Raw genomic sequence first — 13,297 nt, 5'->3', positions numbered from 1 at the left:
AGCCTTCATACCTCATTAATTACATTAGACTATAATGCCTAACCCATTAAAGAGTAGATAATGTTAATTACTATTTCCAAGTAGCTGACAATAAGTTAAAAAACTCACTCATGCAACATCAGAAAGACCTGGTTATAACTTTCTCACTCATGCAACATCAGAAAGACCTGGTTATAACTTTAAGTGCATTGCCAAATCTTATATATTAGAAGACATTCTAAGAGAATTGCATGGGCCTGTAGCTACATAGTTTAATAAAAAAAAAAAAAAAACCATGAAATTGGTGTCTGACTAAAGAAGAACTAGAAAATATTCTGAAAGTATCTTTATGTGGGCACAGGAAGTGGTTGCATTTACAGAGAGAGAAGAAAAAAAAAAATGGGGAATAGAAGAATTACCTGAGGGCAGGAAATTCAGACAAAAGGTCCCTACTTCTGGTGAAAGCAAGTAGTCAGTTGCCAGGGTTTCTTAGACTCCTCTGGGACTCATTTGGGTGATTATGAAATTCACAGCACACCAATCTCCACCACAGCCAGCAGGGATCGCTGCAGGGAATGGGTACACAGGGGACACAGAAGGGAGCAAGTTTAAGGGAAGGAAGAGGAAAGGAATGATATGATAAAAATATTTAGCTGTCAGTCACTTTAAAGAAAATACAGTTGTATTTCACACTGGAATAACTATAGGCAAATGCTGCTTAAAATCTAAGAAAAATTAATCATTTATGATTTTCTTTATTCTCTCTACCACTGGTAGCACTACTACTCTATTAAATCAATATGTTTTAAATTTTATATTTAAAATAATATTTAACAAAAATGAGACAGCTATGCTATACAAAAGTTATACAAAGAATGAACTAAATAATTCAATATTAAATGAAACCAATTAGGACAAGCACTCTAAAAGACAGGCAACCTACAAACTGTCAAAATTTCAACTGCCAGAAGGCCCAGTTAAAACTATAATCCTCATTTCATTTCATAAAGAATACTAAAGAGTAAAGTCACCTATGAAAAAAACCCACAAACATCAAGATTGTAATATTGCTAAAAATGTATACAGCTTTATAAACACATGTATTTATGACCTATGTGTTCTATGACAGCAGATGTATAAATTTACGATAGTATAAATCTATTTCTCCAGTCAGCTAAAAATGTTTCTGAATAACTACCATGTACCACAGTACTGAGGCAGATGCTAAAGATACAGTAGCGACCCACACAAGCACAGTCACTGCCCCCAGAATTCAGAGCCTATCAGGGTTATGCTGCCCTTAAAGAGACGACAGTCTATGGAACTAATAAACAAGAAGCTTTTGTTCTAAAATAAATAAACAACAGTAGAGGAAAACACCACAATGTTATAATAACAGTGGCAGAAAAGAAGTCACAGATTCCTCTCTTAATGGTACTTTTGGGTAGAAAAAAGAGTATTTATACATACAGCCAAAATTGTCTTAAAGGATAGACTAATATAGAGGTTCAAATTTTTTATACAACATTCTTTTTGGCTGGGAGAAGTCTCAAAATAAGTCAATAAATTATGAGACAGACCAATAACAAGTATAATGCCTAAAAAAAAATACATCCTGGATCATATTTGCTCAGCTCTTAATTTTAATAATTTGGTCTTGATATGATAACTACTTATATTTCACTTATAGAAATGGTGTCATAAAACTTGCAAAGTGAAGTGAAAGTTGCTCAGTCATGTACGACCCTCTGCAACCCCATGGACTATACAGTCCATGGAATTCTCCAGGCCAGAATACTGGAGTGGGTAGCCTTTCCCTTCTCTAGGGGATCTTCCCAACCCAGGGATCGAACCCAGGTCTCCCGCATTGCAGGTGGATTCTTTACCAGCTGAGCCACAAGGGAAGCCCCATAAAGCTTGTAACTTACATTCAATCTGAGCTAATATCAACTTGTAAATATCAATATTAATAGAAATATTAAATTACTCATCTTAAGTAACACAGTATGCAAACTTTAAAACATAAACTGCTAAGAGATTAACTTACTGAGGAAACATTTAGACTGGAAACTGCAGTATTAAGGCAAAGTGTAATACTGCAAAAAAAATTATGCAAGTAAAAAGAAATGAATGGAGAAATTGTCCTTCCCCAACTTTAAAGAACTGCTGAGTCAAAAGACTATGTTTTCCAAATCCCTAAAGTCAAATGATTTCCAAGTAATAAACGAATCTCCTAAGGGATATTGCAACAGGATGATAAAATACCATAAAGAAGTAATACAGGAAGTGCTGAAAACTCAAAGAAAAGCAAACTCTTGGGTGCAAACTACAGCCTGAACAGGCAGTATGAAAGTGAAGTGAAAGTGAAGTCGTTCAGTCATGCCCAACTCTGCGACCCCATGGACTGGGCTCCTCCATCCATGAGATTCTCCAGGCAAGAATACTGGAGTGGAGAATAATCAAATTATGAAGGTGCTGGATCAGTGACTTAACTACTCAACTGTTACTGTTAAGTTGCTTCAGTCATGTCCGACTATGTGCAACCCCATAGACGGCAAGCCCACCAGGCTCCCCCGTCCCTGGGATTCTCCAGGCAAGAACACTGGAGTGGGTTGCCATTTCCTTCTCCAGTGCACGAAAGTGAAAAGTGAAAGTGAAGTTGCTCAGTTGTGTCCGACTCTTAGCAATCCCATGGACTGCAGCCCACCAGGCTCCCCTGTCCCTGTCAACACTACCTGTTAAATCTTAGGAAAGTCTATAACCTCACCGTTTTAATAACTTCCTTCTAGGTGACAGAAACAAATACCTTCTGATTCTAGGATAACAGTATTATAATATCCAATAAACCACGCATTCAATCTCCTTCTCACCTTAAGTTTTCAAATCAATCTCCTGAAAGTAACTTTTCTAAAAATCAATATCTGGTTGTAGTTGTAAATTAACGTGAAAGAAACAGGCACCCTGCTCAATTTTAGATGCTTCTATGAAATGTACTTAATAGAAAAAAAAAAAAATCCACCCCCTAAAATTCAACTCACAATTCACTTTTCTGTAATTATCTATTGGCTAAGCCAAAGGATGACCACACACAAAAAACACTGACATCACTGTTGCCAAACTGTAAGAGGCCCAGTCTAAATTAGCTTACAAATAGAGATCTCCACTTATATACTTATTAGACAATCAAATTAACATATCCAGAGCCAAACTCCAGATCTTTTTCCATAAACCTGCTCCTTCTGCGTATCTTCTCCAACTTAATTAATAGCAACTCCATCTTCCCAGTTGCTTACATCAAAGTCATCCATGACTGTTCTCCTTCTCAATCCACATCTTATCTATTGGCAAAACCTGTGGCTCTGCCTTCAAAATATGTCTAAAACCTATGTATCTCAGCAACTCCACTGCATCCACCTAGCTCCATGCCAGTATTTTTTCTCATCTGGATAGTTAACACTTTTCACTAGGCTCCTGCTTCTTTCCCTGCCCTCCAATTATTTATTTCCCACTTGGCTGCAGAGTGATCAATGGTTCAAAGCCTTCCAGTGGGTTCCAGTCTCACTCAGGGTAAAAGCAAAAGTCACTACAAAGTCCCACAAGATCTGGCCTTTGATTTATCTTTGATCTTATCTTGCTCTACTCACCTCAGTCCTCATTCCAATTCACCTATATTGGAGGCATTAATGTATTTGCCAAAAAATGACAAGTAAGCTTCCTCTTCTGGATCTTTGCATTTGTTCGCACTCCCAATTTCAGCTCTCTCCTCAGATAACACCTTCTCAATTAAGCCTTCTCCATCACTGGATTTAAAATTGCAAAGTTTGTCCTCCCACCTCCATGCACTTCCTACTCCCTTTCTCTGTTATTTTTTGCAATAGCAATGTACTTCACATGTAATTTAAATGTGAAGGTTTATTAATCTAATTACTCTCAGCCCTCTCTGATTAAAATGTAAGCTCCACTGAGGGCACGGAGTTTGCCCCAACATTATGGACTAGTACCTGGTACAGGGCTTCCCTGGTGGCTCAGAGGATAAAGTGTCTGCCTGCAATGCAGGAGACTCAGGTTCGATCCCTGGGTTGGGAAGATCCCCTGGAGAAGGAAATGGCAACCCACTCCAGTATTCTTGCCTGGAGAATCCCATGGACAGAGGAGTCTGGTGGGCTACAGTCCACTGGGTCGCAAAGAGTCGGACATGACTGAGTGACTTCACACACACCTGGTACAGAGAAGCACTCATCAAATATACTGTGAGGCACTCTAATCTCCCTTCATTTTGCCATTCAGTCACAAGATCCTGCAAACACTCAACCTTTCCTAATCTCCTTAATAAATATTCCAAATAGTTAATCTTCTCAGGCCACTCTCCCTTTCTACTCATTTCTTCCACTTTGTTTAGGGAGTATGTCTTGTTGAGACTGTCAAGAAGTTTCTTTTACCTCAATCCTTGGAGCTGGCCGGTATCCAGGCCTTTCCCAAGTCTGTTTCTCTAACCTTCTCATAAATTCTGTGGAATACTGATATCTTTCTACATTATTTTTCTACTTAATCTAATCAGAGCACCACTATAGACTCTAGGTTTCCAACCCAGAGAAATGTTCCTGAACCTTAGACTGCAAATCAAACTCATAACCATGTACCTTTCTTAAGTGATCATGTCCTTCTTTAATCAGGAATTCTTTATTAGCAGTCACCTCCTGGGATGAAGTTCAATTTCAATTTCCCTAACACTGCAAATGAGGCCCTCCAAAACCTAATTTTGTTCAGTGCCTATTAAAGACACCAAATGGAGCAACAAGCCTGACTCTAAACAGTTCCTCCCATGACCACATCTTTGCTGTACGACCCTTTGCCATTGCTAATTGACCCATGGATAAACAGAACTGGGTCAAACAGATTCTCTCTCCCTGAAATCCGAAACTTCAACAGGAAAGATCAGACTGGGAGTTGTGAAAGATGGGACAGCACCCTAAAGTAGTGGTTCTCAACTGAGAGTCGTTGTACCTTCCAGGGGACATCTGGCAACATCTGGAGACCTGCTCTCATTGTCAAGACTGTGAGTGCTACTGGCATCTAGTGGATAGAGACCAGAGGTGCCGCTCAACATCCTACAATGCGCACAGCAGCCTTTCACAAAAAAGAACCGTCTGGTTCAAATGTCAATAGTGCTGAGGTTCAAGTACTCTTCCAACGAGGCCCTAAGCATTGGCTGTTCCAGATTCTGTGACCCACACTAACAGGATTCTATTACATTTCCTCTTTTAGCCTAAGTGAAACAGAGCATGTTTTTGTTGTTTGCAGACAAATAATCTTTTTTTTTACAGTTTTTTTAATTGGAGTATAATTGCTTTACAATGCTGTGTTAGTTTCCGTTGACCAGTGAAGTGAATCAGCTATGTGTGGGTGCTAACGTGCTTCAGTCGTGCCTGACTCCTTGTGACCCCAAGGTCTGCAGCCCTCCTGGCTCAGCTGTCCATGGGATTCTCCAAGCAAGAATACTGGAGTAGGTTACATGCCCTCCTCCAGGGGATCTCCCCCACCCAGGGATCAAACCCTCAACTCTTACCTCTCCTGCACTGGCAGGTGGGATTTTTACCACTAGCACTACCTGGGAATCAGTTACATGTATACATATATCCCCTCCCTCTTGAAACTTCCTTCCACCCCTCCCCTCTTAGTCATTACCTGAGCACCAAGCGAAGCTCCCTGTGCTATACAGGACGTTCCCACTAGCTATCTATCTAACACATGGCAGGGGATGGGGGAGCCTGGTGGCTGCCGTCTATGGGGTCGCACAAGGTCGGACACGACTGAAGCGACTTAGCAGCAGCAGCAGCAGCAGTATATTTATGACAGACAATATAATCTTAATTAGCCCAGTATCCTAGTCCAATAATCTGACACACATGTGTATACTTTAAATCAGTTTCTCAACCTCAAAACTATTGACATGTAGGTCAAATTCTTTTTGTGAGAGAACATGCTGTCCACTATAGGATGTTTAGCAGCATTCTTGGCCTCTACCTGCTAGTTACAACCCCAAGACCCAACTCTGCCAAGTCATGACAATCAGAAATGTCTCCAGACATTGCCAAATATCCTCTGAGGGGTCAAACACCCATGTTTCATAACCACTGCTTAAAACTATACAAAGACTACACTCAGGTGTAGTGTATGTCTTTGCAACACCCACTTCTACCTCCAGCATAATATGCCTTGAGCCAAAGGGGGAGCGGGGGAGCATTTGTATCTGAATCTTCCCCATCTCTTTTTACGTCCTGGCTTAAATTACCCCATCTTCAAGCTTTTACTCCCTGCCCTTCACCTTTGCTGGAGCACATATGTACACATACCACAGTAACAGGTAACGAGGACTTGAGCTGAAAGGTAAGCTCCTGCTTTTATTTTCTTTCTTACACTTGTTCTAACTTTTCTTTAGAGCTTTCCATTTCCTTGGGAAAAAAATACTCTCCTAGAGAACTCTCCAAAACATATTCTGTGACAGTTATAGTATGAAAGATCAGGGTAAAATCCCCTTCAAAGGCTTATCCTGTTCCACTTATATTAAAATGTAACTACTCTGTAACTAATCTGCACATGTGTGCACATGAACTCACACACAGTCATTCACTCACTTGTCCTCTTCAGTTTCAGATCTGTTTCAAGTATACAAACTTTTTATTAACAATGAAAGAGATGCTTGGAATACAAACTAAACAACTAGATAGGGAATAAGTATATAGATTTACACTTCTCAAATAGTTCATCATTTGCTTTAAGCATTTGTTAATCTCTAAAGAATAATTCTCTTATCAGTTCAGTTCAGTTTAGTCGTTCAGTCGTGTCTGACTCTTTGCAACCCCAAGGACTGCAGTGTGTATGACACTTTGCAACCCCAAGGACTGTAGCACACCAGGCTTCCTATTCTTCACCAACTCCCAGATCTTGCTCAAACTCACATCCATCAAGTCAGTGATGCCATCCATGTTGTCCCCTTCTCCTCCTGCCTTCAATCTTTCCCAGCATCAGGGTCTTTTCCAAGGAGTCAGTTCTTTGCATCAGGTGCCAAATTACAGCTTCAACTTGAGCATCAGTCCTTCCAATGAATATTCAGGACTGATTCCCTTTAGGATTGACTGGTTTGATCTCCTTGCTGTCCAAGCGACTCTCAAGAGTCTTCTCCAACACCACAGTTCAAAAGCATCAGTTCTTCGGTTCTCAGCTTTCTTAAGCCCTTGTATCTGAATAACACTGGTTTTAATCTTAAAATTTCACCACACTTAAACCTCCAAGCTCGGAATGAGCACTCTTTCTCTCCTGTTTGTTCCTACATTATCTTCTTTATCTCTTTAGATAAAGTGTCATTTTCTTTCCAGGATACCAAAGACACCATATTTATTCAATTATTCAATTGTCCAAAGGGGGAGCGGGGGAGCATTTGTATCTGGATCTTCCCCATCTCTTTTTACGTCCTGGCTTAAATTACCCCATCTTCAAGCTTTTATTTCCTATAACCACAGGAAAATTGGCCATGCCCAATATCTGTGATAATATTGGTGGCTTAAAAAAAAAAAAATAGAAGTATGAAGCACAGTCAATTCATTGTTGCCATTCATGCATTCATTCAAAAAATAGTCATTGAGTACCTACATTATTCTAGACTCAAAAAAAAAAAAACCTTCCCTCATGGAGTTTACATTCAGTACAGAAGACAAATGAACTGCAAATAAATAAGTACATCTTATTACAGATGAGGATGAGTGCTATAGAGAAAAGAATGGTCAGGTAAGCCTTCCATTAAGAAACTACCATGAGTTCCATTCACTAGTCATAAGAAATGCCTATTATCGGAAGATAGTATGTTCTGAGTATTTCCAATCAAAGTGTGTTCCGGATGGTTAGATCAGTATAGTGACATCTTTATTACTGAATAATCTATAAAATTAAGTTTGACCTAGATAATTTCAGAAGTTCATCACTACCTAACAGTAAATTATCACAACACCCACCTTGTTTCTTCTATTGTCATCCTTTATATTTATAAATAACTGTATTTTTCTTAGGAGATGACAGCAACAGCAGTAAGGTTAATGTCTTAACCAAGAGGATGAATGAGATACTCTTCAGTCACTTGACTTAAGGAAGTTTTGAAACATGAATTAACTGAAAACTTAAGTGCTTCAAAAACACATCTCAAAAAAATCATTAGTTAACAGTGCAGTTATTAGAAATCATACAGATTAAAAAAGTAATCCTCTATATGTATAACTGATTCACTATGCTGTATACCTGAAACTAACACATGGTAAATCTACACTCTATTATAAAAAAAAAAAAGTAATTCTCAAGATTCAATTCTGAATGTGTCTGTTTTGTGAAGTAAGCCATTACCTTTACAACTAATTTGTAAGAGTCCTTCTCAATGGGAGTTCTATAAGAGAATTAAACTCTATAATGTCCTAAGGTTCCTAATGACTGAACAAACTTTTCTCCAGTGCATCTAAAATGGAACTAGCTATGTAAATACTGTCATCCTCGGGAGAGTGAGAAAATAGAAATTCAAATCATCTTCTGTAGGTGTAAATTTTCTTGTGAACTGAGTATGAGAAAGGCTGGAGGACATCTGACAAGTCAGATCTTACTTAAATCATACAAAATAATGATAAAATCTTCTACCAAAATGAAGTAATTCATTATTGGATCATATGGACAATTTCAAAAGAAAATTTCCAATTAGTGATGCTATTAAGAAATATATAATCATCAGTGTTCCTATACTCGGTTACTTTAAAAAAAATACCTTTATCTTATTCAATGTTATAAGTGAGGAAAATATTTGCTGAATCACAGAAATAATAATTTTGTTCTCCAGGATACAACCTGTGGTATACAACGATTTGGACAACCAAGAGCTCTCTTTACTACAAAAAGTATATCATCACACCCAAGTGTTTTCCTAAAATCAGTTAAAAGTAATCTTTATCTTATAAATAACAGAGGAAAGGGTCATAATCAAGCATTCTGAATTCGCTGTTAACAACTTGGAAACAAGATCCTACATTTAGCCTGTGTTTTGAGACAAATATGGAAAAGTCAGGGGCAGTAACAAACTGCCAGCTTTACTGAGTCATGATTCTGACTAAAACCGCGTTATGAAATGGAAAGGATGACAAGTCTTGGGTTTGTTACCACAGATGTTGACTCCCTGAATTTATGGATCTTAGATTTTAAAAAATAGTAATAAACTCTGTACGAATGATGTGGGGCTAAGAAAAAACTTGCCACAGTTGGTAACTCTGATTATTTACCTAAAACAAATCCTAACTATGCAAACAGGCACACCCTCTAATGTACAGACTGGGAACGGCGAGGCAGGGTGAATTCAGAACAATAACAAGGTTAACATTTCAGTGAGAAGACAAGGCTCAGCCTTAAGAGTCCACACTGCGCTAGACGCCCTGGGTTAACGGAACCGCTCAGCTCCGAATGGAGGCGAGCAGACACCGAGCACCTGGGCGACGTCAGACCATCTCCAGTCTCCGCGCAGTACCGCCCGAGAGGGTCCTCCCGACGCCCCCCAGACGCCGCGTCGGGGACGATCCCAGCCATCAGTCTCTCCCTGCCACCCAACACGCTCCTCCGCGAGCCGATCGGGGGAGAAAATCCATCTAGGGGCGCCGTCCAGGGGCGAACCTGTCTGTGGGCGACCCCGACCGGGGACGACCCCATCAGGCGCTGACTCGCGAGGCCAGCCCTGAGTGCAGAGGCCAAGGGAGATCAGGGGGCGCGACCTCTGCCCCTCTGGAGCAGGGAGTCCAAGGGTCGCCTCCTGCTCGGCTGCCAGTCCCCGCCGCCCCAGAAGCCGCGGGTTGCCTCTGGTACCGTAGGGCGGAGGCGGGCTTGTGCCCACGCTCGAGGCTCTAACCTGGAAAGGTGCTTCAGGATCTGTTTCTTGATGAGCCCAGCCATGGTGCCGAGGCGGGAGGCGCCGCGCTCTCTCTCGGTTCTTCACTGCCTCCTCTCTTCGAGGCCGTCTTCTCTTTGTCCGGATTCACCCGGCCGGAGGAGAGTCTCCTGAGCACTCACGCCCGGGACAGACCCGAGGCCCCGGCCGAGGCCACAGCCGCCACCGCTGCCGCCAAGGACCCGGAGCATTGCGCTCAGGCAGCCGCGGCCGCCGCCGGCGCCATCTTGGCTGCAGCATCACCTAAGAGACCTGGGGGAGGGCCCGGGAGCGGCGGGCGCGAGGCGGGGCGGGGCCGGCGCGAGGCGGGGCGGGGCGGCGCGAGGCGGGGCGGGGCGGCGCGGGGCGGGGCAACGCCGGCTCGGGTGGTTTGCTGTCCCGCTTCCCTTGAAGGGTCTCGGGTCCGGGGTCCTACCTGTCCCTGACTCTCTTGAGTAGTTTGACTCCCAACCCCAGAACCTTGTGGGTTTTAGACCTCATTTTCAGGCTCTAGTGTCCTTCACTGAGTGCTTCGTCCATATCTCACTTTTCTGTTTCATTTCCCTGTCAGAATTGACTCCACAAAGTGCGGATTGCTTTGCTTTCTTTACTTACTCAGTTTTCTTCATATTCTTCTTTGCTTAGTCTGCGTTACCCTGGCCAAATGCTATAATTTGATGTTTCCTCTAGAAATTCTAAGGAAAGTGAAAGTTGTTACGGTGTGTTAATAGAGTCCAGGACCTGGACATTCAGTTCAGTTCAGTTCAGTCGCTCAGTCGTGTCCGACTCTGTGACCCCATGAATCGCAGCACGCCAGGCCTCCCTGTCCATCACCAACTCCCGGAGTTCACCCAAACTCACGTCCATCGAGTCGGTGATGCCATCCAGCCATCTCATCCTCTGTCGTCCCCTTCTCCTCCTGCCCCCAATCCTTCTTAGCATCAAACTCTTTTCCAATGAGTCAACTCTTCGCATGAGGTGGCCAAAGTACTGGAGTTTCAGCTTTAGCATCATTCCTTCCAAAGAAATCCCAGGGCTGATCTCCTTCAGAATGGACTGGTTGGATCTCCTTGCAGTCCAAGGGACTCTCAAGAGTCTTCTCCAACACCGCAGTTCAAAAGCATTCTAGTTTTGTCTCTAGTATTTTCTAGTTACATTAACCTGGAGAAAATAATTTCTTACTTTTAATTATCTATACAATAGGTTAATATCAGCCTTATCCAACTCCCTAGGTTGCTGTATCTAGTGAAATAAAGGTGTAAACTTTCACTTAAAATTTTCTATGAAAAGGAAGGAAATACTTGAAATCAAGGACAGCTGTTACAGCTCTGCACCTTCACTCGACCCAGCTCCAAACCAACGCTTTAGAGAGATGAAAATGACCATCCAGTGACATCTGAAAAGGTGAGGGGGGGGGTGAGAATTACACTACCTCTGAGGGATGTATCAGAAAAGTCTGTGGGAGTGTATGGGAATGGCAAGGGGATAGTTTACATATAGTCCAACACCTGACCCTTTTAAAGCAAGGGAAAGCAGATGCTTGTGGATTGACTATTTACTCAATTTACTCATTTATGAAAGTGAAGTTGTTCAGTCGTGTCAGACTCTTTGCGACACCATGGACTGTAGCCTACCAAGCTCTTCTGTCCATGGGATTTTCCAGGCAAGAGTACTGGAATGGGTTGCCATTTCCTTCTCCAGGGGATCTTCCCAACTCAGGGATCGAACCCGGGTCTCCTGCATTGTAGGCAGATGCTTTACCATCTGAGCCACCAGGGAAGCCATGCTGCCGCTGCTGCTAAGTCACTTCAGTCATGTCCGACTCTGTGCGACCCCATGGAAGGCAGCCCACCAGGCTCCCTTGTCCCTGGGATTCTCCAGGCAAGAGTACTGGAGTGGGGTACCATTGCCTTCTCCAGGGAAGCCATAATGCACTACAAATAAGGGACTATTCAAGTAACTAGGTAGCCTGAACAAAAACAAACTTTTCCTGTCATCAAGAAGTTAATTAACAGCCTCAGATGAAAGATAAATTTGTATGCTAAGACCTTGAGCTCTGTAATTAGACTCTTGTTCAAAGGCTGAGTTAGCCACTTTGTAGGCAGGGTGTAAACTTGGGCAACTTATTTTAGTCTCAGCCTCAGTACCTCATCTATTGGAGATAAAAGTATCTCACAATTTTGTGAGGATTAAAATATATAGCATTCAACAAAGTACCTAGCATATAGCAAGCTCTTAATGCTAGTATTATCCTTGGCATAATTGGAAACAAGGTCAAGAGAACACAAAGGATGGAGTGATTCTATCTTGTTAGTCAGAGATGGGATTTTAGTGGAGATATTATTTCAAGGGTGAGAATGTCAGCTTAATGTTAAATGAACTGCCTCCAAAGTCAGACTTGGATTTGAAACTTCGCTCTATAAGCTGAGCCACAAGGGAAGCCCAAGAATAGTGGAGTGGGTAGCCTTTCCCTTCTCCAGTGGATCTTCCCAACCCAGGAATCAAACCGGGGTCTCCTGCATTGCTGGCAGATTCTTTACCAACTGAGCTATCAGGGAAGCCCTAACCTTAAATGAATTGGCTCCAAAGTCAGCCTTGTATTTGAAACTTCACTCCGTGGATTTTTAGCTTTGTAATGGTAGGGAAAGTACCGAACCTCTCCAGCCCTGTGGTATTATTTACCTTCATGAGGTTGTTGTGAGGATTAACTAAGCTAATACAGGTTAAATACTTAGAGAGCACCAGACACAACAGAATGTTGGCGATCATTACTAACTCACTAGGTGGAAAAGGATGTTTCAAGCAGCTGGAACACCATCATGAAAAAGGACAGAAGTGTCAAAGTCCATGACTTCTAATGGCAAGTATCTAATGTGCTAGAACAACATGAGAATTCCTTTTCGAAGTAAGAACTATTCAAGAATATTTCACGTTAATAAGTGTAGTTACAATATCTTTTTCTTTAGAAAACACATGGCAATAATTTCAACTTGACTCTCCTTTAACTGAGAGAATGCCTATCATAAACCCACCATAAATTCTATGGTTTAAATTTACATTTTTGTTCATTGCTACTTAATGTTCAAAGTATGATTTTCAAAAAGTTAAAAACATGACTGTCATACAAATGTATAATGAATGTGCATCAAAAATTTAATTCACATTAATGCAGGAACCAGCGAGATAGGATATAAAGTTAGTTCAATCATTAATGCAACTTAAATATTTGCACATGTTCAGTATGTGTATCATAGTGATATTTTTAACCCTTTTAAAATACATTCTGCCAAAAGATACATGTATTTGAAAAGTAATAGTCACACACTTGAGATTATGTGTACTAAAACCTGGAGGGGTGAGAAGGATTGCATAGTG

At 41.5% G+C, this 13,297-nt stretch overlaps 1 protein-coding gene across 1 annotated transcript in view; it reads right to left on the bottom strand.

Annotated features, from left to right (window-relative positions):
* UHRF1BP1L (UHRF1 binding protein 1 like) overlaps positions 1 to 10,188 on the bottom strand; it is an 87,512-nt gene extending 77,324 nt beyond the window's left edge. Inside the window, exon 1 of the mRNA XM_040234912.1 lies at positions 9,905 to 10,188. Within this exon, the coding sequence (XP_040090846.1) occupies positions 9,905 to 9,948 (44 nt within the window). The 5' untranslated portion in view covers positions 9,949 to 10,188. The remainder of the gene's footprint in view (positions 1 to 9,904) is intronic.
* Positions 10,189 to 13,297: the final 3,109 nt, after the last annotated feature.

This window comes from Oryx dammah, unplaced genomic scaffold (assembly GCF_014754425.2).
Source record: "Oryx dammah isolate SB20612 unplaced genomic scaffold, SCBI_Odam_1.1 HiC_scaffold_29, whole genome shotgun sequence".
Classification (NCBI taxonomy): Eukaryota; Metazoa; Chordata; class Mammalia; order Artiodactyla; family Bovidae; genus Oryx; species Oryx dammah.
The sequence above is the reverse complement of the archived record's forward strand: the minus strand, read 5'-3'. Positions and strand labels throughout refer to the sequence as shown.